Below are 26,134 nucleotides of genomic sequence, written 5' to 3' on the forward strand. Positions count from 1 at the left end.
TATCATTACTGATTGTGGATGCTTAACAGTTGGCACCGTGTAACCAGGGTCATACCAACTATGGGAGGTAGGGCGACAAACCTTGGCAGTACGCACCTGGAACACTTGAAATGTGCTTTCATCGGAAAACATAACTTTTATCCACTCATCCGATGTCCAGTGTGCATATTTCTTGGCAGACTGAATGCGCTGCGTCTTCATGTGGTCACTGAGAAGTGGTTTCTTGGCTGCGGTGCAGTTTGGCAAATCCAGCTCCTTCTGCAAGCAGTGTTGGATAGTTCAAATTGAGATGTCTTGTAACAGCTAGGGATGCATCCTCTTTAATTCTGCTGCTGTCAGTCGAGGATTCTTGATTATTTCCCTCTTCAGAAGCATATCTGTACCTATGGAAGTCGTCCTCTTCTTTCCACTGCCATGCGTTTGTTCTGGTACAACATCAGTTGGCAGGCCACGCGCTGCAGCAAGAATCTTCATGCCAGTCGACTTTGTGTATCCAGTACTTTCACAAATCATGTTGATAGGGACATTATCTTGCCTCCACGCAATGATACGGACCCTCTCATCCCTTGAGCAGTACTTTCCAGGCATGACAACTCGACACTAGGAAAATAACAGGGCAAACAGTAATGCATACAAAAAAAGAGAAAGGTGCAAGCTCAGAGCGACGGGAACATATATTCCCACTCTCGCTTCTGGGCAAGCACTGACGTGCTGAGTGTTTCACCACCTCCCGCCAACACCAGAGGAGTTGCCAGTTATTTCTTACCCAAAATATTTGCTTGGTAGAGGTGGAAACACAAAGCAAAGATAGACAACTCTTCTATAGCAATTCTGTGTTTAGGTCCTAAGTCAATTTGCGGTGGGTGTTTCTGTAAAATAATGCAAAGGAGGCAACATTCCTTCTTACTTGTAGGGAAGGTAGTTTATTTGTAATAGCAAGGTTATTAATAATTCCAACAGCTTTGTTCTGAATTTTGTCTAGTTGTTTTAGTGCAACCTCTCCAAATCAATTCCACATGGGTGAGCAGTATTATAGCTGAGAGGGCACATGACTCTTATAAATTATAGGTAACAGCTCATCAGTGAAGAAGTTACGGACTCTGTACAAAAATCCAAGTCACCATGTTGTGGCACCAGTATGACCTGTCAGCAGTTATACAAAATTTCTCAGCCCCTTTTCTATCCCTCAAAAGAAAGAGGATGGGTTACAGGAAAAGGGCAGCTTCAGCTGAGGCTAGAGCAACAACAACAGCAACATAATGCAGCTTATGAGATATATATACCATTATGTTATTCTCCATTATGTTTCATGAGATAAAAATACCATTATATTATTCTCCATCATGTTTCATGAGATAAAAATACCATTATACAGTATTATTCTCCATCATGTTTCATGCATTATTTTAAAAAACAGGGGCTTGCCCTCCTGTAAGCAGTCTCAGTTTCAGTAATACACTTCTCAGTTACATCCATCATTTGTGCTTAAGTCTTCCTTTGGAGGGGTTAGAAGCAGCACATTAACCCCATCATTCCAGCAGATCCTTCCTGAGATGGGCAAAACCATCCATTGTTAACAAGATTAGATAGCAATGTATAATGATGGTGATAATATGGAAAATAGGGTTTAATCCATCCATCCATCATCCAATCCTACGTTGCCCTATGAGGAGCGTTGGAGCCCGGGGCTAGGCAGTTGTTCCTGACATTTAAGATGAGAGTGAAAATAGGGTTTAAGATAATAATAATAATATGGAATAAAGCTTTAGGGGTGATAATGATGATGGTGTGTGAAGATATGTTTAGGATTATGATGAAATGGGGTGTAGAGTTTAAATGATGGTGATATGGTATGTAGAGTTTTAATGATGGTGATATGGGATGTAGGGTTTAAATGCTGATGATATGGGATGTAGGTTTTAAATGATGGTGATATGGGATGTAGTGTTTAAATGATAATAATATGGGATGTAGTGTTTAAATGATAATAATATGGGATGTAGGGTTTAAATGATAATGATATGGGATGTAGGATATAAATGCTGATAATATAGGATGTAGAATTTAAATGATGATGATATGGGATGTTGGGTTTAAATGATAGTGATGTGGAATGTTGGCTTTAAATAATGGTGATATGAGATGTAGGGTTTAAATGATGATGATATGAGATGTAGGGTTTAAATGATGGTGATATGAGGTATAAGGTTTAAATGATGGTGATATGATATGTAGGGTTCAAATGATGGTGATATGTAGGGTTTAAATGATGGTGAAATGAGATGTAGGGTTTAAATGATGGTGATATGAAAGGTTTAAATGATGGTGATATGATATGTAGGGTTTAAATGATGGTGATATGAGATGTAGGGTTTAAATGATGGTGATATGTGGGGTTTAAATGATGGTGATATGTATAGTTGAAATGATGGTGATATGGAATACAGATTGACTTGGAAAGGGACAGGTGTGAACGTCGGGAGTAGAGTTGCAAGAGGCAGATTGAAAAAGACCTGGGACGAGGTCACAGAATGTGACCTTGGGAATAAGGGACTGAATAGAAAGGCTGCCAGAGATCAAACAGTGTGAAGAGCTGCCATTAGGTAACCAAGGCTGATGCATGGAAGCATGATGGAGCCTTTATAAATGATACTATATGGGAAGTAGGGTTAAGATGAGGATGTTGATGACAGTCTCTATTTTCAGGAAATTCCTACAAATGCTAATCGGCAGTAAATGGTGGAGCGTTGGGTTTAGAGCAGGGCGGGTGATTGAATGCTATGGTGACAGCAAAGTTGGTTTTGCACGAGGGCCTTGGTGCAGCAGTCTGAGGGATATCGTCAGGCAGCACCCATCATTAGCAGCTGCTGTCTTGGACAGGTGTTGTGGGGCCAGGTTGGAGGAGGTCAACGAATATGACTTCACTATGCTTGAGGATAACTACTTTATGGAGGATGGTACAGACTTCACATATTACTGTCATCATCACAATTTATGTCATCATCATCACACTTATGTGATCATCACTTTTTTCATCATCATCATCATCACTTTTTTTATCATCACCACCACCTTTTTCATAACCATTGTATGTGGTAGGTGGTGCTGACCATCATCCACTCACTTGATGTAGTGGTGCCCACTGCATCTTTCACTTTTATCACTCTTTTTCTGTGTCTGCCCTCTCTCATCCTATTTCTCCCATCTTTCTTATCACATTTTATTACTCTTCTTTCCTTTTCATGTGGCATTGCATTGAGTAAGAAGCCAAATTGTTTCTTGTAAGCCAGGAAACCATTTCAAATGCTGGGTGGCAGCCATATAACCAACCCAAATGTGTTCCCCACTTGTCAGCAAATGGGTTGGTAGAGGGTTAGTGCCCCTCCCTGTAAAATAATGAATTCAAACAGCCACCCCTCATGGGATTATGATGTCAGGCTATAGATAGATAGAAAGATCATCATCATCATCATCACATTTTTCATCATCATCATCATCATTTTTTTCATCATCATCATCATTGCTTTTTTATCATGGGTCATCATCATCATCAGTTTTGTCATTATCACCATCATCATCATCATCATTAGTTTTGTCATCATCATCATCATCATCATTAGTTTTGTCATCATCATCATCATCATCATAAGCAGCAGCAGCAGCACTCATTGTCACCATAATCATTATCCTCCTCCTCCTTCTTGCTCTCCTCCCTGTATTTTGCATAGACGAATAATGTGGACCTATTACTGCAATTATCATTCTGCCAACTCTGTTTGCCACATCATTGTGTTAATTCTGTTTCCCAGCAACAATAGAGGTGCCTTTATTATTACAGTTTAATCATCACTGTCATCACCATCATTAACCATTTTCAAATATACAGTAGTACTGTATATAGGTTAGGATTATCACTAATTACTTCATTATGATGGAAGTTGACTGTTCTCTTGAAGACAGTCTGTCTGACCATTGGCATACTGAGGAGAAACTTATGAGGTACAGTATACTAACAGATATACATAGGATAGATTGTCATCATTATCAGTATTATCCTGCTTTGTTCTTAATACATGGCTTGGAAAGGATCCAGATTCTGGAACAGAAAAACACAAAAGTCAGAGAACTGTGAAAAGAATACCAATTGAAGTGGACCATACACTTTATTAACTCCTCATCTGAGCCTGAAAAATTCTTCAAAAATCTTAAAACATGATTACAGATGCACAGATAGACTTAGAGATGATCTCAGAATAAGAAGTGATTAGTGCCGTGACTGGATGAGGGCTATTAGGTAGACTGTCCATTTTTTAAGTCACACTTTTCTCTGAGTCTTGAATGCAACCCACAATAGTCTGTGTTAAATCCAGTTCCAAAGTTATGGTTTTGGGTGAACAGGGACAAAGAGAAAACAAATTTTATCCAGCAGTTTTAACTGGCCAGGGAGTCAAACTCCAGTTTGTCTGGTTACCGACTGAATGTTCTAAGCTATGTACTACAAGCTCTCTTTATTCTAGGAAGTAGTCCATTTGATGAGAAGCACAGACTGCATGCTGAGGCCAAAGAGTTAGAATGTGACATGCTGGTATGGCAGCATGAGCACCCAGTGGGTCTCATCATCCAGCATCAGTGGGCAGACCTCCTTCAGCATGAATTGGTACAGGCATGGCTGTGTCACAGATGGCATTCATACACCAAGTCGGTCTACTACAGTTACGTGATGCTGCAGATTGTCTTTGTTGCCATACTTAGCACCTTCATAGTCAATGTCAAGTAAGTCTGGTGTCCTTTGTACCATGTGAGGTTTATGTACAATACGCAGTAATGCAGGCATGGCAGTATTATAAATGACAGTACACCCACCAAGCCAATCTGTTATGCTTACCTGGCTCTGCACATTGAGTTTGTCACTGTAATTAGTTCCCTTGTAGTCTGTGTCAGGATATTTTGATACCCTTTCTATCATGTAGGGTTTGTATATGTTAAGAAGTGAGATTTGCCAGTTTGGTGCCGATATGTCTCTTGACGTTTCCCGATGTTTACGGTGGTTTCGGTACGAGTTAGAGTTGCCAGTTTGCCTGCTGTTTATGAGCGTAGTTATTTCGTAAGTAATGCATTAATTTTTCTGCTCTTTTTCTTTACAGTGTTTTATTTAAATGATTGCTTGTTAAGTTATGTAGTTTAAGTTCGCATGGTAAATGATTTAGAGCAGGGGTGGCCAACCTTTTACATACCATGCGTCAACTTTTTAACATACGGTTTCAGATGCGCCATAAATCTCTTGTAATCCCCCCCCCCCCCATCTACTTCTTGTAGAAATTAAATATATATAATTTTTTACATGATAAAGATATTAAGTAAAAAACAAAAAAAACAATATTTGATAAAGCTGATCAACTTTACTTACCTTAATGAGACTTTTGAGGTTGTTTTGATTTTGCCAGTTTTTCAATGTTTGGAGTTAAATTTATCACTGAGAGCAGCAGTGTATTCTTCAAATTTGAATCAGTCAGTCGCGACCTCGTTTTGCTTTTAATCAGTTTCATGGCTGAAAATGCTTGTTCACATCTATATGTCGTTCCAAAACGACATATAAAACTCTGGGCAAATTTTCTTAGTTCTGGGAAATTTTCACAGAGTAATGATCGCCAGAACTTGATCATGTCAGAGGCATTTGGGACTGAGGAAAGCTCATCAAATTTCATTTTCAGTGATGAATTTGTTTTCAAGTCAATAAGTTCCATTTGTATGTTGCTTGGCATCTTCATTATTTTTTGTTCACTAAGTGAAAATGGGTTTATAAAAGCTAGTATGCAGTCTTCTTCTTTAGCAAAATCATGAAAATGACTTTCAAATGACTCTTGCAATAACTTGATTTTTTCTTTATATTTTGCCAAATTGCCATTATCAGCAGCGCATTCACTCTGTTCTTTTAAGTGTGGAAATTGGCTCAAATCCTCATTTTCCAACTGGGAGATGAACAGTTTTAACTTCATCTTGAATGCATTGATGTCACTTACTAAGCTTGGAAACAATTTACTCTTGCCCTGCAGTTTCAAATTTAGATAATTGAGATGGCTGGTAACATCAACTAAAAATGCCAAATCAAATAGCCAGTTGTTATCACATAAAAGGTCTCTTTCCTCGGGTAGCTCATTTTTCTCTTCAAGAAAGTCATGAACAGTATTTTTCAGTTTCCAAAACCTATTCAGCACCTGTCCTCTAGAAAGCCAGCGCACCTCACAATGAAGGACAAGGTCGCCATATTCCAAATCTAACATTTCACAATATTCTCTGAATTCTCATCTGTTTAATGCTTTTGCTCTAATTTTATTCACACATTTCACAACTGGTAACATAACATTATGCAAATTTAAAGTTTTTCCACACAGTGACTCTTGGTGTATAATGCAGTGATATTTTAGAAGAGGACGATTTAAAAAGTTCTCAAGCAAAGTGGTAGTCCCAGCAACTCTACCGATCATTGACGGGGATCCGTCAGTACACACACTGATGAGTTTACTAGAATCTATTTGTAAATTTTCCAGGCATGATTTTACTTTGTCAAATATGTCTGATCCTCTTGTTTTTTCATGAAGCGACTCGAGACTGAGAAGTTCTTCAAAGACACTGAAATTATCATCAATTCCTCGTATAAATATGCTTAACTGGGCTACATCACATATGTCAGTTGATGCGTCCAGTGCTAATGAATAGAAAGTACAAGAATGGACAAGGTCTTTCAATTGCTGAGACACATCATGAGAGAGTTCCTCGGTACGTCTCATAACAGTCTGCTTTGACGGATCAATTTCATCTGCTTTCCTTTCAGTATTTTTATCACCAAGACGTCTTGCAAATATCTGGAGACAAGGCTTAACAATTTCTTCTCCGTCAGAGAAAGCTTTCTTCTTTTTTGGCCAGCGCTAAAGCAATTTCATAGGAGGCTTCTGTCATTGCCAAACTTTCACAACTTCTTTTAGTAAATACATTTTGTCTTCTTCTGATTTCTTCCTTTTTCTTAGTCACATATTCTTTCCGTAACTCAGACCCAAGCACGAGCTTCAGTTTTCCTTCAATTTCAATCTGATGCTGTGTTTTATAGTGTCTGTTAAGATCATGTCTTCTATTCTGTGAAAGAGTGTTTTCACACACAATGCACAACGGTTTTCCTGACGGACCCGCTATAAATAACAACTCATTTTCCCACTGTTCATTGAATTCATGCTTACTGTCACTTTCTGCCTTTCTTTTGCTCATTTTCTTTTGCACTGTGAGTCTGTGATGGGTAACTGAAATATAAAAACAAGGCTTAATTTTTGAAAAGTACAATACTGCAAATGTTCGCAAACGAAAAACAGAGCACAACTTCGTACCGTACCGGACCGAGCCTCAGTTGTAATCTGGCAAAAACATTGGTGACTCACTGCTGGGGCAGACGCCTGGCACCTCACTGTCACACAAGTATGATACGCATATTGAACAGTTACGGGACGATTGCAGTACGAAATTCCATCTTTCCTAGTTTGATTAATTAAGCATATTTTTAACTGAAAGCAGATTAATATGAAGGAAGATAACATTCGCTAAAAAGGATGTGCACGAAATAAGAAAATCACTAAAAATAATGAGTAGGCTCACTTTATTATTATCACAGGGATGCAATGCGCCACTTCTAAGCATGCAATGCGCCACGTTTGGCGCATGCGCCATAGGTTAGCCACCCCTGATTTAGAGTGTTTTGTAATGTAAGACAACTTTGGCATGTTTTGGTTATCTCTGAATTGGCAACTGTTGCCCATCGAGAGTACACTCGAAGTTTCAAGAATAACGCAAGCTTTTATGAAGATGGATTAGAGACTGTTTTGAGTTCAGCCGGGTTTCAGTTCAGTTTGAGTGAAGTTCAGTCAGTTTTCAGTTCAGTGTAGTGCAGTGCTGGAAGTGAAGTTTGTGAAGTGTTGCTGGCAAGCATTAAGCGTAATTACAGTTAGTGAAGATTATTTTTGGTACTTATGAAGACAGTGAAGTGTTTATTGAAGTTTGTATATCATCAGAACTTGTAATAACAGTGTTGTCAAGCATTAAGTGTAATAGCAGTTAGTAAAGTTTGTATAGCTCCAGTGCTTGTGAGAACAGTGAAGTGAAGTTGAAAAGCATTAAGTGGAATTACTTGGAAAATAAAGACAGTGAACTTTAGGGAGCCAGTGTTTATTTTCGCCCCAGCTGATCTTGTGTACTGTACACCTAAAGGCTGACCGTAGGAAGAACAACTCACTGGGGAATGTCCTTCTTATACTGGACTACTGCTGTTGGAGCCTGTGGCAGTGTGAGGTGGGGACGTAGCACTGGTGTCAGGAGTGGGATAATTTCAGTGCTGCAGTGAGTCTAACCTTTGACACGGAACCATAAGGTGTGTAGACAAGGTCTCAAGCTGGGCAGGAGGAGGAAATCTCCCTGGCGACAATCGTGAAGCTAATATTGTACAGACACAAAATAAAGAGCTCAGAAACGAATTTAAAGAACTGTTACAAGCACAGATGCACGCACAGAATGAAGGACAGAAAGAGCTCAGGAAAGAACTCAAAGAACAATTACAGGCAGAGAAGAGTCCAATTGCAAGCACAGAGTGAACAACTAGAGGCACAACGTGAAGAACAAAAAGAACGATATGAACACCTTCAAGAGGCATTACAGGAGCAACAGAGGGAAGTACAGCTGAGGGTGCAAGGACAGCTGGTTGCATTCATGGGGGAAATGAAGGAAGAACAGCAACAGCTTAAGGAGGACATAGATGCTAAGCTAGAGCAGCAGAAGTATGAGGTAAGCAGTAATGTGAAGGAATGTAAACAGCATGTAGATGACCAGCTGAAGACAATTAGTGAGGAAATAGTGACGGAGTGCAAACAGCATGTGGACAACCAGCTGAAGATTAGTGAGGGAATAGTGACAGAGTTCAGACAGCATGTAGATAGCCAGCCGAAGCACGTACTCGACCATGTTAATATAATTAGTGAGAAAATTGAGGCTGTTAAGCCTCAGGTTAGTGTACAGGGAGCATATGAAAGGAATGGACAGTGTATGGTGAATCTTGACGGATCCCAAGCATCTAAAGGTGGCATTACAGGGTTGAATAATCAGAATGTAGGAGATTTAAGTCCTGGCCTTAATTGTGATGCCCCAGTTTTTAGGCCCCAAACCAGTGAAGTGCATGGCTATAATGGGTGTCCAGTTAAAAAGAAACCTCAGGAATTTGATGGTAGAGTATCTTGGGAAGCTTACCGTGCACAGTTTGAGTTACGGATCAGAGTGGTTGGGATGAGAAGAAGAGGGCTGCAGAAGACCCACCACTGAAGAAATGCAGGAGAACCATGATGAATAGTGTGCAAGAAGACAGAAGAACAGACGACAAGGAGTGTATTAGGAATGGGAATCATAGGAAGAAATGTTAAAATACTGCAGTGACAGGGCCAGCGTCAGATGATGACCTGAAGAGGATACAGATGGAGGATGTAGATTTACAACCAGTGCTAGAGTGGCTGCAACGGAGTACAGTGTGACCGTCATGGGGAGAAGTCTCCAGGTCAAGCCCTGCAACCAAGAGCTACTGGACTCAGTGGGACCTTCATTGCAGCAGACTACTGGAGCGTCAGTGGGAGACACCTGATGTGTAAATGTCATATTCATTATGTGCATGCCATTATATGTATACTAAGTATATATTAATGTTAAGAACTGTATCTTCATTTGTAGTTTAGTAACACTGTGCAAAAGGTGTCACTTCAATCTTTCACAGTTTGTAAACAAATCTGGATTTGTTTTGATTTGTCTTGCAAACGGCCATCTCGTCACAGACTCACAACCACGGACTCAAGGCCAAGCTAAGAGGTGACCGAGGTACAGTATCATATTCCAATATATCTGTAGTATTCTGTTACGTGTATGCTTGTAGTACAGTATGTGAATGATGTATCATGATGTTAAGACATAGTTGAAGAAGACCTGACTTGCTTGATTACTGATTTATGCAAAATAATAAGTTAAATGATTGAGCTTGTTTCTTAGACAAAGAAATTATTACTTTTCAGTATTACAGGAATGACTGGGATTGAACAGAATATGAAGGTGTAATAGAAGGAATAAAATGTCAAGAAAGAATCCTGGTAATTTCCCTTTAAAGTCCACATTCTGCCTTGGCCCTCTGAGACACAGTGGCCTCAGCAAGTATTAGCAACTGGTGTTTCCGAAGAAGATTAGGTCCGAGATCTTGGATGAGTCCCATAACCAGATCACTAGTGGGTACCTGGGAGTGAAGGAAAGTCTAAGCCGGCTGCAACAGAGGTTCTACTGGATTGGCATGCATCAGGATGTTGAAGAGTGGTGTTGGGCCTGTGATGTGTGCTGTGCCAAGAAGGGACCCGAGAAATGTTGTTGCGCCCCTCTCCAGCTGCACCAAGTGGGTGCACCGACGGAAAGAGTCGCAGTGGACATAGCTGGACCTCTGCCACTCACTGAGAGAGGAAACTGGTATATTTGTGTTGCCATGGACTACTTCACAAAGTGGCCAGAAGCTTATGCTATCCCTGATCAAGCAGCTGCAACTGTTGCTCAGGTGTTGATTGATCAGTTTTTCTGTCGTTTTGGGATGTCACGAGAGCTACATTCAGACCAGGGTAGAAACATCGAGTCTGCTATGTTCCGTGAGTGCTGCAAGTTATTTGGGATCAAGAAGACCAGGACGACCCCCCTAAGGCCACAGTCAGATGGGATGGTGGAGAAATTCAACCTGGGACAAGAACTGGCCAAGTACTGTGTTGATGGACAAAAAGACTGGGACCAGAAATTACCTGCATTGCTGATGGCATATTGGTCTGCATCCCATGAGTCTACCAGTTACACTCCTGCAAAACTGATGTTTGGCCACGAGTTATGCTTGCCAGTTGACTTGTTGATGGGAAGACCACCTGGTGAAGAGATGCCTACAGACACCTCCAGCTATGCGAAATATCTTCAGGAAAGGCTGGCTGAGGTACATTATCAAGTGCGAGGAGCCCTAAGTTTTCAGGAGAAGTTATGAAGCGTAAGTATGATACCAAGGCAAATGAAGTGAGCTTCAAGGATGGTGACCAAGTTTGGTTATACAATCCTCAGCGTAAGAAAGGACAGTCACTGAAGCTGCAGAGCCCGTGGGACGGGCCTTACACTGTGTTGGACCGCCTATTAGACGTAACGTATCGGATTCGAGGAGGCAGGAAGTCTCACCCAAAGGTGGTACACGTGCATCATCTGTGGCAGTACCATGGACCAGGACAGTACAGCTGGGACGTCTCCAAGGAATTGTGCTCACCCGCAGCCAAGGATGTTGAGGAGGACCAAGGAGCTGAAGTGCAAGAGGATGGTGACAGTTCCCCAATAGACGAAGTGAACCAAGAAGAGGATCAAGACCTTCCTGCAGGAGTGGACTGTGTGGAGGAGCAAGGACATCGTCAGAAGCGGAATAGAAGACCTGGTAAGTTGAAGGATGATGATGTGTATAGGTAAATGTTTCATTAGGATTGAGGATTATGTTTGTGTATATTGTGTAGTTTTGTCGGGACGACGAAGAACTAGGCAGGGAGTAGTGTTAGGAAGTGAGATTTGCCAGTTTGGTGCCGAGATGTCTCTCGACGTTTCCTAGTGTTTACAGTGGTTTCTATACGAGTCAGAGTTGCCAGTTTGCCAGCTGTTTGTGAGTGTAGTTATTTCGTAAGTTATGCATTAATTTTTCTGCTCTTTTTCTTTATAATGTTTTATTTAAGTGATTGCATGTTAAATTACATAGTGTAAGTTCGTATGGTAAATGATTTAGAGTGTTATGTAAGACAGCTTTGGCATGTTTTGGTTGTCTCTGAATTAGCAACTGTTGCCCATCAAGAGTATTCTCGAAGTTTCGAGAATAATGCAAGCTTATATAAAGATGAGGTAGAGACTGTTTTGAGTTCAGTAGGGTTTCAGTTCAGTTTGAGTGAAATTCAGTCGGTTTTCAGTTCAGTGTAGTGCAGTGCTATAAGTGAAGTTTGTGAAGTGTTGCTGGCGAGCATTAAATGTAATTACAGTTAGTGAAGATTATTTTCAGTACTTGTGAAAACAGTGAAATGTTTATTAAAGTTTGTATATCATCAGAACTTGTAATAACAGTGTTGTCAGGCATTAAGTGTAAGAGCAATTAGTAAAGTTTGTATAGCTCCAGTGCTTGTGAGAACAGTGAAGTGAAGTTGAAAAGCATTAAGTAGAATTTCTTGGAAAATAAAGATAGTGAACTTTAACCTCTTAACTGCGGGGCATCACTTTCGTGACGCTTGGGAGCAAGGGATCATACTGCGGGATGTCACTTTTGTGATTCTGTGTTATTTTGAATTCGCCTGGGCTTTCAAGTGGTGGCTTGTATCATCTATCAGTACTGCCAATGTCCAACACTAGTCAGCACTCCTAATCTCATCTGTACTCCCATCCATTGTTGACAATTTAGCCATTTCTCCCAGTTCTTGACTCTCCGCCTTACCTCCCCACCATTACCCTCTCCTCTCACCTGCCCAGTGTGCTACGCTAAGTAAATCTTCCCTTGAATTTTCCACTGATTTCATCCATTGAAATATGCCCTATGCCCTATTCTTATACCAAGTAATATATACAAAAAAGAAATAAAGTAAGTGAGAGTGCCATACACCTGGAATTGGCTAATTATCACCTGACAACACCTCACATGCACTCGTTCGCTAATTTTCGCTGTTTATTTCCCCTTGAAATATGCCCTATAATCTATTCTCGTAATAAAAATGTATATGAGAAAGGAAGGGAGAAGCCTAAGTGATATTTACATTCACCTGGAACTACCTAATTATTGCAGGCCACCACGCTGTATTCTACGCTAAGTAAATCTTCCCTGGAATTTTCCACTGATTTCATCCATTGAAATAAGCCCTATGCCCTATTCTTATACCAAATAATATATACAAAAAAGAAATAAAGTAAGTGATTGTGCCATACACCTGGAATTGGCTAATTATCACCTGACAACACCTCACGTGACTCGTTCGCTAATTTTCGCTGTTTATTTCCCCTTGAAATATGCCGTATAATCTATTCACGTAACAAAAATATATATAAGAAGGGAAGGGAGAAACCTAAGTGATATTTACATTCACCCGGAACTACCTAATTTATTATGTATTGTCTAGATTTCCTGCCAATCATTTCATAGCTATATATTAGGAGCTGTCACAAGGCTGACGTTGGCAGTATTGCACTCCCCCAGGCAGGCCACCAGTATCAGTTTACTGTCGTCTTTCAAGGTGAAAGTATGTCGGATTTGCGCCTGCCAAATTCCGCCGCTTTTTAGCCCCATGCAAAGGGCCCTGTGACCTCTACCCCCTACTAAACCTCGTGTGGAAAGGGGTAAAGGGCTAAGTGACTGCTGTGGAACATCAACTGGCTAATTTGTCAATGAAAATGATAGAGAGTGACTACGATCTTTCTGGTGAGTAAAACAGTGCAAGTGGAAATGTAAATAATGTGTAAATAATGCGTAAACAGCAAGTGAAAGCAATGAATGTAAATATAAGTGAACAGTGGAAAATAGTTTTATAAGTTACTGCAAGTGACAGTGCCTAACACAGTGTAAATAAAATAGAAATGTAAATAATGTAAATGAAATAGAGAATGTAAATAGAAATGTAAATGAGCAGTATTATAAGAATACGAGTATATATACTAGGAGTAATGAAAGTGAACGTTTCACTGTAGCATGTATGAATACTATGAGTTATGAAAGTGAAGGTGAAAGTGACATTTACTCTCAATGCTAGTATACAGGACGAGAAAGTGAATGCTATGTATTTTACTGAAAGAGAAACTGAATGCCTACAGTGACAATAAACTACTATTACTGAAGGAAACTTATGGATAAAGACTGTAGATATATATAAGTGTTATATAGTAATAGAAATATAAAGTGTGAGTGTTTTTATGAAAAATGACAGAACACCAGCGGCGAACGATCGCAAGGGGGAAGGTCATACTTGCTCGTAATTTTCATTGCTTTCAAATTTTTTTTTTTTTTTTTTTTTTTTTTTTTTTTGGAGTATGGATTCCAAACTATTTGAGAATCATAGAATAGTGTTTCTAGTGATAATATCAGGCTGTGGTAATCATATTACGGGTTGTCGGGAAGTGTAAAGTGGAGACTTTGTTACCCAACTTCAGAGATCTCCACAAGTCATACAGTACTCGACGAAGGCTCAACAAACATCCCAGGAGAAAGCTGAAGGTATGTGCCATATGCATATGTAATTTTAATATTCTAGGACTAATAACTGATTTTTGGCAAATATTTTTAGAGAGTCTGTCGGAGCTCGAATATGCCCGCGGAAGCCGCAAGTCAAAGCAGAACAAGCCCGCGGTTTAGGGGTTAAGGAGCCAGTGTTTATTTTCACCTCAGTTGATCTTGTGTACTGTACACCTAAAGGCTGACCATAAGAAGAACAACTCACTGGGCAACGTTCTTCTTATACTGGACTGCTGCTGTTGGAGCCTGTGGCAGTGTGGGGTGGGGACGTAACAATATATAAATAATATCTCTTTTAATTCCTTGAATCTGGTGGCATTCTTTTTACTGCACCCACATGGGGGATGGTCAGACCCAGCTTGACTGTATGACTCACTCACTGAGTCACTTTACCACTGTGAAGGGTGGAATCCAGGTCTTATGGGGTGTATGTTGTGGGTGGGAGTATTGGTGATGTCTGGTGTGCATCTGGGGCATGTCTGAGGTCCCTGTGTGTACTTATAGTCAGTTGAGTACATCTGTTATGCCAGAATAGCTGCAACTGTGATACAGAGGAGTAGGCAGAGTACAGGACAGTTGGCTGCACTTGATGGCTTTTGAATGTAAGGTGTCATTAAATACTTAAGCTGTAAATAATTATTTGCGTCTCCTTTGAGTACTGTAAGGATGGGTGCAGCTTTCATGTCCTTTGTTATAATCTTTCTGTCTACAGACTATATTATTCATCTTAGGAGAACTTATTGAACCTTAACCCTTCCATTGCCACAGATCCATCCCCAAGTCAAATAAAACAGTCTGGGAACATCAAGAATATAATGAAAATTAATGACCTTGTGGTGAAGGAGTAAATTTATAGCCTGTAGGGTTACCTAGTGAGCAAATGTGAAAATGAGTGGGGGTGATCATTGTATGGTATGTATTGTAGTGGCTGACATGCATACACACACCTGCCATCAATGGGCAACCCTCTTTTACTATACAAGTTCCATGACACCTTTTTCTGTCATTGGAAATGTAACATACCCCCACCTAATGCTACATTTGTGGGTTTTTCATGTGTTGGATGAGAAGTCCATGAGGGAGTTTATTCTGTTGGAATGGCAAATGTTTCTGAATGTGTATGTGTTTATACTGTATAACTGAGGGGAGAGTGAGGTGTGAGTATGCTGTACACAAGTAAGAATACAGTTCTTCATAAAGTTGTCATCATGTGAGGGGTTTACTGCTGTTTTGTATGTTTTTTTATGCATGCTTTGTCCAGATTACATAGATATGAATAACATAAGGGCATACAGTATTATGGTATAATATTCTAAATAAGTCATTAAGGAAAAGGTGATAGCAGGCCTCCTAAGTCCGTGAGAATATAGCTCTATTAGCCATTTTCCTTTTCAGAAACTGGAAGCACATCAGGAAATTGTACAACGTTACGGAGAAAGAGTTTTGCAATATAGAGCAGCAATCGGCAACATTACACAACATCAGCACTCATGTCACCAGGTATAACTAGCAGTCATATGAACGTATAATGAGCTGGAGAGGAATGCTTTCATGTGGTGGCATCAGTAAATCCATGCAGTTGACATGCCAGGTTTTACAGACATCCCTCAGCACATTCCTTGTCTCCTCAAAATGGAAGGCAACTTCAATTTGAAGTCCACTGGGTTCACATAACAGATGAACCTGGGACGGACTACAGCTACTACTACTGCATATTATACCCGAGTTTATGAAGGGCAAGGCAGAGCCTGTTTTTGATTTGACAGAAAATATAGGTTCTTTAAACATAAGAAGATTGACCTCAACCTCACTGCCAGTTGAGTTGTGTAGAGTGGAATATGCTGGTAGTCGAACCATTGCCCATCTGCATAAGTGTTATAAAACTGACCATTGTAAATTAGGACATTGTGGCATTGATGTAGATGTGATTGAAAGTGTTAAGAGAAATATTTTGAAATGGTTTGACCATGTGGAGAGGATGGAAAGAATTACTAGAAGAGTGTATGTGAGTGGGATGGGAGACCAAGGATGAGATGGAGGGATGGAGTAGAGAGGTACTTGAGAGGGGGATGTGTGAGTTGGAGGGAGGGCAATCAAATGACAGAGGACAGGGTGAGGTGGAGGTGATTTGTTTGTAGCCACCCGTTATGGGATTAAGGCATCTTTTTTTTTTTTTTTTTTTTTTTTTTTTTTTTTTTTAGTGCAAGGAAGAAGGAATCAAAGACCCTGAGCCCACCAACTGTTCCTTCCAAGAAAACAACAAAAACAACACAATGGAGAGTCAAATTCAAGATCCGTTCATTTTGAGATGCCTGGGCACACTGCGTTTGAAAGACTGGAGATCATAAGAAGTAGGAAATACAAACAGAGGGACATAGTTCCAGAGTTGACCTGTTGCATAACTGAAGAACTGGGAGTAACGGTTAACTCTTGCATTAGAGAGTTGGACAGAAAAGGGGTGAGAGTTTGTTGCTAGATGGGTGCTATGTGCCTGTCGTAGAGGTGGAGGGATGCAAGCAGACAGTTCAGAGGAGTAGTGACCATTGAAGTAGCAACAGAAAAGAGATAAAGATGCAACAGTGCAGCAAAGAGACAGAGATTGATGGGAGCCAGTAAGAGGGGGAGAGTTAATGAGAAAAAAAACCTTTGACTCCACTTTTTTTTTTTTTTTTTTTATTTTTTTTTTTTTTACACTGGGCAAAGGCTTCAGGGCCTATATCGTGGAGGCAGTAGCCTATCTCAAGGCCCAGTAGTCCTCCTACACCTCCACATGTCACACTTCGGCGCTAACACCCACGGTTCATTTTGCATACATGCTAGGGCTGTCTCATACAGGACTGGTGTATTGGTATCAGCGGGGGTATTTTTACGACATGTCAGCCGGTCATCTGGTAGATCAGGAAAGTCTGCTTTTTATGAAATTCAAATCCTTAAACTGTTCCCTGCCCCAGCCGGGATTCGAACCTTGGTCCATGAAGACTACAGACCGCCTCTCTACCGATTCAGCCACCGCCTCCCCCTTGTTGAGAAGAGCTGTATATGTGGAGCCTTCCAAAACGAGAGTTGTACTCGACACGGGCGAATAAAACCGTGTATAACGTCAACAACTGTGCAGGGGTAAAGAAGGTATGGAGTTGACTTAGCACACCTAATCTCTTGGAAGCAGATTTTATTAGAGATGTAATATGATCTTTCCAACATAAATCCTGAGAGAATGAAACCCCAAGTATGTTTAACGATGATGCAGGGTTGAGCTGGATATTATTAAACGTTAATGGATACTCCTGTGGAAGATTTTGTCGAGTTGATAGGTGTAAGAACTGAGTCTTTGATGCATCAAGAACAACAAGATTACTTTTAAGATTTATGCCAGACTCAATTGAAAGCCTTTGAGATGTCAAGTGCAATGGCAAAGCTTTCGCCAAAGTCCCGAAAGGAGGATGACCAGGAGTCTGACAGGTAAGCGAGAAGATTGCCAGTGGAGCATCCCAGAAGGAATCCATATTGATGATCAGAAAGAAGGTTGTGATAGGAAAGATGCTTTTAAATTATTCTGTTAAGAATAGACTCAAAAACTTTCGAGCCACAGGATGTTAGATCAGTTAGGCAATAGTTAGAGGGTTGGGAATGGTCATCCTTCTTTGGGACAGGCTGAATGAGAGCAAACTTCCAGCAAGAAGGCAAGGTACAAGTTGATTGACGAAGGCGAAAGAGTTTACCTAGGCAGGGTATAAGCACAGAAGCACAGTTCTTGAGGACAGTAGGATGGACCCCATTAGACCCATATGCCTTGTTAGTATTGAGGCCAGTGATGGCAGAAAATACAACAGTTAAAGAAATTTTGATGTCAGCCATGAGGAAGTCAGAGGGGGGAAATGATGGAGAAACAACACCGGAATCGTCTAAGGTGGAATTGGAAGAGAAAGTCTGAGCAGAGAGATCTGTAGAAGAAATAGCTACAGAGCCATCAGAGTAGAAAAGGGGAGGGAAGGATGATGATTTAAAGTTGTTAGAAAGGCTTTTGGCATGTGTCAGAAGGAACAGGAAGAATTCGAGGTGGAGAGTTGAGAACATTTAGTACAGATGACTTATTTTTAGCAGAGCAAAGAACAATAGTTAAATAGGTAAAAATAGTTAAACTGATAAAAATTAGGACTTGCCTATACCATTGCAATTTCAGGTTTAACAGTATACACTATAATTTCTGCTCACTTTTTCCCTACCCTTGGTTGGAGGGAAGTCACGGATAGGGATTTGCAATGTATAAATACTTATTTGTCCATTGCTAAGGTGGTTTTGATTCATTCTAAACAACTAGAGCTGGGCACTGCAATCTAAAATTCAACTCTGCAATCACAATTCCACAACCTCTGACCCTTACTTTCCGCTACCACAGTTCCGCAATAAACTTGGAATGTGCAGTTCCACTACCTCAGTACCACAACCACAATCCAGTTTCACAATTTTCAATACATAGTGCACAGGGAGTAACCTAATTGGTAATGTAGTGATTTATTGTACAGTATTTGTAGTCTATTTATGACATTTATGATGTATTTTAAAACTGTCATCGATACCTTGGTGCATTTACTGAAAATGTTCCCGTCAGCCATAATTTTGTAAGGTACTGACGTATACTAAGGTTTATATCTATCTCTCTTTATTTTGTATCAGAGTTAGGGCATACCATGAAAATCTCACAGTACTAATATTATAATGATATAATCATATCCTTTATTACAAAAATAATATTACAAGGAAAAGAAATAACCTTTTGCCACTCGGGAAAATCAGTCTGACCAGCAGCAGAATGCAATCCGTAGAACTTAAATAGATAATTCTTGGAAATGTGCATACCCCACAGATAGTAACTCGGTAAGACCATTAAAAAAAAGTATTTTCAGTGATCACCATTACATTAGCCCTTAAGATCGTCATCTGTCATATTGTGGAACAGTTGTGTATGATTAGCTATGCGTGCCACAAAATTTACTGCCATGCTGGCTTATAGTATATCGTATCGTATCGTATCAAATCATTTCTCCTGGTATCACCCATCCCTACAGCTAACTAATGCTGTGATGCCTCGCCTGCCACTGCTGCTGGCCGGGAATCCTGTTCAAGCTTGATATTCATGAGTCATGCTGTAGCCTGTACTAGTCTAACCGCCACCGACCGCCACATGGGAGGTTGCGGACAGGATTTCGATTGAGGAAGTAATTCTGCAGCGCAATACCTCAAGTTTCGGACGAGTTTGCTGCAGTCACAGTTCTGCAACTGAAATTATGTGGTCTGCTATTATGGAAATTGCGGATTGCAAAAGTGATTGCAGAGGTGCCCAGCTCTGTGAACTACATTATAGCACATATACTTAAACCTGACAAAGATCGCTAACCTTTTTTTCTCACTTGATGACCATGTGTAGTCACACTGTAGGGATGATTTTCCTAGCAGTTGAAACTTATTCTTACCTCACAACTATAGCTCTTCAGGTTTCGTACAGTCATGGCATAGTATTTAACCCGTCACGTCCCGAGGTTTTCCGCACCTCCGACATCCCCCAGTCCCGAGGTATTTAAAAAAAAAAAAAAATTTTTGGCTAAAACCTTCGCTTTTGGTGAGAAACATTGAAAATTCATAGAGAAATTGCTCACCTGAGGTTTAAAATACCCAATCCAGGTAGGAGTTCCTCCTTACCTGACTGGGTTTTCTAACATGCTGGCACCAAAGAAAACGAGTTCTATGGGAGGGTAACTATTTTATCCACTCATAAACGGTATTTATTTATTTACTTGGTACGAATGTATATGTAGTATGAGAGTATATTGGTTTTCAAGCAGTAATAAAGGCATTATAAGCATTGTTTCACTCACTAACTAATCACCATACCTGACCTTTTTTTGCCACATTACCTGATCATTATTTCTGGCTGTTTCTTCTTCTAATGGTATGTAAACATTGTCCTCCACATTGTCATCGATTGGGGAATCACTCTGGCCCTGAATATCTTTACTAGCCAGGTCACTGGTAACAGGTCCTCTGCCAAGACAGTGGCGTGAGGGGGGGAGGGGGGAGGTTATGCGGTGTAAGGCATTGTCCCTGCTTGGCATCTTGTAGAGGAATAGAGGAAGGTGTCCCATGTATACATACGAAAAATCACGCGCGAAAATTGAAAATTGTGCAAATTAGGGACCTTGCAATTGCACGACGTACTGGTACGTCGCCGGGACTGGCAAATGCAAATCGTTGCAACGTACCCATACGTCGACGGGACGGAGCGGGTTAAGTTGAGTGAGTGGCCCAGTTCTGTCAGGTGAAAACAATAATAACAGTTCCTGGTATTGTTATGAGTGCAGTTAAGAGAGTTAACCAATTAAGTACAGCAGTTTCAGCTTGACTTGGACCATTGTCAGTGTTGAGGGTCCAGGTGAGGCTGAAACTGTTACCTCTACAGTATCACAACATTAGGATGTGTTTATTGTGAAGGTACAAATGTGGACAAAAGTATTGCTCCACTTTTTGGCTTGAGCATTATAAAACTCTCACACAGTATTCTGAAAAGTTTGTCAGGCTCTAAAGATCATTTCACTGGGTTTCAAAAGTGATTGTTCATTGTCTTGTTGATTTTTGTTATGAAGTGTATTGATATTTTTGTCTGCAACTGTACATGATGTTCAGCCCAACTTAGACTGTCCTCAGGTGTGAGAATATTAGTCAAGGGAAAAGTGTTGCTGCCTCAAAATGATGATAGTTTCAGTTTGTGGATATAACTTGTGCATCTTCTTTGAACACTTGAGTGCAGTTTCAGTATGTGGATTTGAGTTTTGCATCCCCTATAAGAGTTATAATTTTTCTATCCCATTATGAAAGTTTTTTTCCCTGTGGCAAGTGTAGATGCTTGTCTGTTGGGTTGGGGGCAGGATTCCGTAATGGTGAGTGGATGGGAGTGGAACCATTTAACTGGGCAGACAATGGGTAGTTTATCTTATCACTGGACTCTACCTCATCCTATCTGGATGGGAAAAGAGGTCAGAAAAAGTATCTGAATGATGGTGATGCCTCTGTGAATATCTATCTATCTATCTATCTATCTATTGCCAGACGCCATAATCCTGTACGGGGTGGCCATTTGACTCTGAGTTATTTGTTTTACAGGGAGGAGCACTAACCCTCCACCAACCCACTTGACACGTAGGGAGCACATATGGTTTGGTTATATGGTTACCACCCAGCGTTGTACATGGTTTCTTGGCCCACAGGAAACCACTTGGCTTGTCACTCGATGTAAAGCCACCTGTAACAGAAAGAAAAGCAACAAGTAGTGACCGGAAAGATGGGAGAAATAGAAAGAGAGGAGGGCAGGCACAGAAAAAGAATGATAAAGGCTAAGGAAGAAGTAGGCAGCACTACACCAAGTGAGTGGATGATGGTCGCCACCACCTACCACTCTCTGTGAATAACTGACCACAATTTAAGTATGTGGGCATTAGATTCTTCCATCCTTGGCCACATTTTCAGTATCCATTTTGAACACTTGGCCACAATTTTAGTCATTGGTTATAATTCTCACCTTATCCTCCAGTGGGAAAACAAGATCAGGATGATGGTGGGTGTAGTTTTTGTATTATCATCAGAAACAAGGTAGAAAGTGGGAGATTGTACACTGAGGAAAATATGGGATGAAGTGGTGAGTGCTTACTTGAAATTGAGAAGTTGTTGGTGATTAACCTCATTCTGTCTGGCCAGGTAGACCATCTACCACAGGTAGGCAGCTGCTTCTGTGGGACTGTCCTACAGGTACAGTAAAGAATATACATTAAGTAGGAAACTGGCACCCCCTTGTTGTAGACTGTGCCTTGCCAGGGTCAAATCAGGGTTCTCCCCCACAATGAGGTGCAGGGAAAAATGAGGAGGTTTTGCTTCTGAGTGGGTGCCACAGCAGTTTTGCTGCACCTAGGGTACACAATGCCACCATGTGAAGGCCCTTTTTCAATGCCGCAAATCTACAGCCGCAGAGAGTTGGTAGAGAACAGAAGAAGGTGGAGGGCTGCTATCAGGTGAGCCCATTTCCCCCTGCCCCATGGAAAATGGAGAGAAAACCAAAATTGATGATATGCCTTCTTATTTACAGTTTCAGCAGTGTATATGGGTCTCTGTTTTAATGCTTTACAGTCATGCCTCACTATATGATGAGATTGCATCGTGAAAACCCATCGCATGATAATATGTAGCAAAGACAACATAAAATAGGTTCAGTGGGGACCAAAGGGGGGCCTATGACCACGAAACCTAGAAACTCAAAAACTTCATCCTTTAAGGCTTCCCCTCAGTGCTCAGTAGCACCATAATTTCCACTAGGGGTAGCATCCTTGCCAGACATGATTTGTAAGTCAAGTTTCAGTATTTCACACAAAAAGAGTTTTCACTCCATTTATTTGGCGACTGCAGTTGTGTTTCAGGGACCTTTCAAGCACAAAACAATGAAAGGGAGATGGTCACAGTGAATGTAAACACTGGGTGGTCATCTTGGCTCAAACATCTGCCTCTCTGCTTGTGCAGGAGGCACTGTGTATGCACAGGATTGTCGAATGCACCCACCACAATTATCGTATAAGCAAATTTCTAAATCATTTGTGCAAAACTGGGTATAACTTTTAGTTCATTGTTCTTTCAATTTATCACATAACAACAATCAGCCTGACTGTGTTTGATTCTTTATGAACACTCGGTCACAAATTCAGTATATGGGTGTAATTTGTACATCCTTCATGTGCAAAGCTGCTGGCCCATTAGTGCCAAGGTTTGAATCCTGGTGTGGATGCAATGAGGTCTGTAAAAGCCTGTGTTGCCTAGAGGCAAAGCAGGGATCCTCTCTTTGGCTCAGTGGTAACGTGTACTTATCAACTGCGAGGGCCTGAGATTGAATCTCGGCCAGGACAGTGTGATTAATTTGACAAGTTTCAGTCAGGTCATTACAGTGGTTGGCAACAGTGTGGGATGTGAGGTGAGGCATGGAGGGCAATGATGTTGCTGTTCACAGCATCTTAGTCCTTACATCCTGGGGATGACCTGTCCGGTTAGGTCAGAAGTGCCCCAATGGTCACCTCTGATGTTACACTACTATGTGTTTGAAACTGACCAAATTAATCACCAAGGGGAGAAAAGTCATGTAATGTGGTTTATAAAAGCCCGTGTTGCCAAGAGGCAAAGCCGGGATCCTCTCTTTGGCCCAGTGGTAACTTGCATGCGTATCAAGCACGAGGGCCTGAGGTCGAATCTCGGCCAGGACAGTGTGATTAATTTGTTAAGTTTCAGTCCACTCATTACATGGACAGCTGGCGTACTTTGACTCAAGTGTCCATCCACCCTTTGTGGGTTGGTAGGTAAAATGATTACCTAGGGTAACACCTAGGGGAGGTAACTGTGGTGACCTACATCAAGAAACCAAAGTTCTCAAAGTCAAGGATCACCTACACATGAGAAGCACCCAAATTCTTGCTGCATCCTCCACAAACCCACAGCATCCGCTACACTACATGGCAGCACATCCACATACACCAAGGAACATCAAAACAACACCCAGCACACGATATCATACACAAATACTGTCATCTCTCCCCCCTCGCCCACCTCAGACCAGCTTCCAGAAGCATATCCACACTCAGATCACTCGGCGCTCCATTCAGTCACTTAAAGACAACACACAGCTGCATGCGCGGCCTCCTAGTATCCACCCTTCTGAATCATATCTCCCTCGTGAGGACGGTCCACCTGGCCAAGCTGAGATGTGGGCATCATCCAGCCCTCTTAAGTTACCAGAAGAGGCTGGATGACTCCATCGCTGATGCATGTCCAGAATGCAACACAGCACCCAATACTATTAAGCACATTATGGAAGACTGCAGTGCACACAATCACCTACACCAACAACACAACATATGTTCCTTGAGAGCTCTGTGGGAAAGCCCGGTCTCGGCCATGGCCTTCCTTAGGGACTCGGGGCTGTTGGGCCAGATTGCCTAGGGAACAACTACTACTACTACTACTGTGGTGACCTAGATGATGTAGTGGCCTTGTATGCCAGGTTATTGGATGAATAACCCACTACAGGTCAAAAGCTCATGTTGCGGAGATGAGCACCACAGCTAAGCGCCTCATGGCGTATGCTCCCACATTTACCTGTACCTTTTCGTGTGCATATAATTCTTGCATCCATTGTGAGTGCATTCTCGTTAAATATTTGCATATATAGGTATAATTCTTTTGTATGAATATAATTCTTATTTGTATATAACATATACATGCTTTGTGAACATTTGTCACAATTTCACTGAGTGGGGTAATTAGGATGGTGATGATGGGTATAATTCTTACACTGTTTATGAACACTTGGCCACAGTTTTAGGATGTAAGAATTATTCATATATGCTTTATGAGCACTGTGTGGGGGTATAATTCTTACATCCTTTGCCAGTGTTAATATGTAGGTATAATTCTTGCAACTGTGGCCACAGTGTCAGTATATATGTATTGTATAATTCATACATCCTTGGTCAGTGTGACAGTATGTGGGCATATTCAGTGTCAGGAAATAGTCAGATGGAAAAATTATACCTGCATAGGGCAGTGTTTCTTGGTGGTACAGCAGCTTCTGCCAGACTTGAAGATGGTACAGGCTTGGCCAGAAGTGTTGTATATTCCCACAAAGCAATATTTCCATATGTAGATATAATAATTCTCTGTGCAGGTAATTCTTGCATGGTTTCTGGACATTTAACCACAATTTCATGTAAGTGGAGGAATGTATGAAGTTGCTCTCAAAGTTAAAAAAATAAGAGTTTGATAGGGGAGGTGGCAAAAAAGCAAAAGATAAAAATGACAGTGCAATTTGAGAAGAGAGAAAATTACTAGATGGAAAGAGCATTTTAATCAGTGGTGGGCAGCGCAAATGAAGAAGGACCTTGCGCAAGCGCAAAGTGCAATCGACAGTTCACTACCTTGTGCAGGCGCAAATGCGCAATCTGACAAATATTTAGCTTGCGATGTCGCAAAGCGCAAGCGCAAACGATATGCATATATTTTGGGGAATTACCAAAAAATATTGAGATATTTAAATAAAACAGCATACCTACTTACTTACTTTTATTTTTTATTATTATTTTCTATTATTTGTAATTTGCGCAAGTGCGCAATCTAATATTTAGCTTGTGCAATGTCGCAAAGTGCCAGTACAAATCATTTGCATATATTTGTGAGAATTACTGTAAAATATATATTGGTATAATTAAATAACTTACTAAAGTAGCAACCTGCCCACCATCCGAGGTGACTGAGGTACAGTAGGTCATTGTCCGGGAAAAACAGCCTATATTTACCAAGGCATTGGCAAAGATCACGTGATTACTGTATCATCAACTCTCTCTCTCTCTCTCCAACAGAGGAGGGAGGGAATGGAGAATAAGAGAGAGAGGAGGGAAGGAATGGAGAATAAGAGAGAGAAGAGGGACGAAGTTTATGCCTTATCTCCTCACTCAAAGGGACGCTCCTTTGCCATTCCCGCGTATTTATTCTCTTTCTCTCTCTCAGAATGATGCTCTTTATCTCTCTCTCTCTCTCTCTCTTGTCTTGTCAAGACAATTTATTTAATAATTCATTATAGATATACAATAGCATATGTAATTCGTTACAAAAAATAAAAAATCATGAAACGTATTTATTCTCTCTCTCTCTCTCTCTCTCTCTCTCTCTCTCTCTCTCTCTCTCTCAGAATAATGCTCTGTATCTCTCTCTCTCTCTCTCTCTTGTCTTGTCAAG

The 26,134-nt window shown here is 40.9% G+C and overlaps 1 protein-coding gene across 1 annotated transcript in view; it reads left to right on the top strand.

Moving 5' to 3' along the window:
• LOC145395007 (transient receptor potential cation channel subfamily A member 1-like) overlaps positions 1 to 26,134 on the top strand; it is a 128,434-nt gene that overhangs the window by 88,920 nt on the left and 13,380 nt on the right. The window contains exons 9-11 of the mRNA XM_080268752.1: positions 2,707 to 2,957; positions 4,518 to 4,773; positions 15,716 to 15,820. Coding sequence (XP_080124878.1) covers positions 2,707 to 2,957; positions 4,518 to 4,773; positions 15,716 to 15,820 — 612 coding nt within the window. The remainder of the gene's footprint in view (positions 1 to 2,706; positions 2,958 to 4,517; positions 4,774 to 15,715; positions 15,821 to 26,134) is intronic.

This window comes from Coenobita brevimanus, chromosome 29, assembly GCF_032717465.1.
Source record: "Coenobita brevimanus isolate Jiangsu-jjx chromosome 29, ASM3271746v2, whole genome shotgun sequence".
NCBI classification, from domain to species: Eukaryota; Metazoa; Arthropoda; class Malacostraca; order Decapoda; family Coenobitidae; genus Coenobita; species Coenobita brevimanus.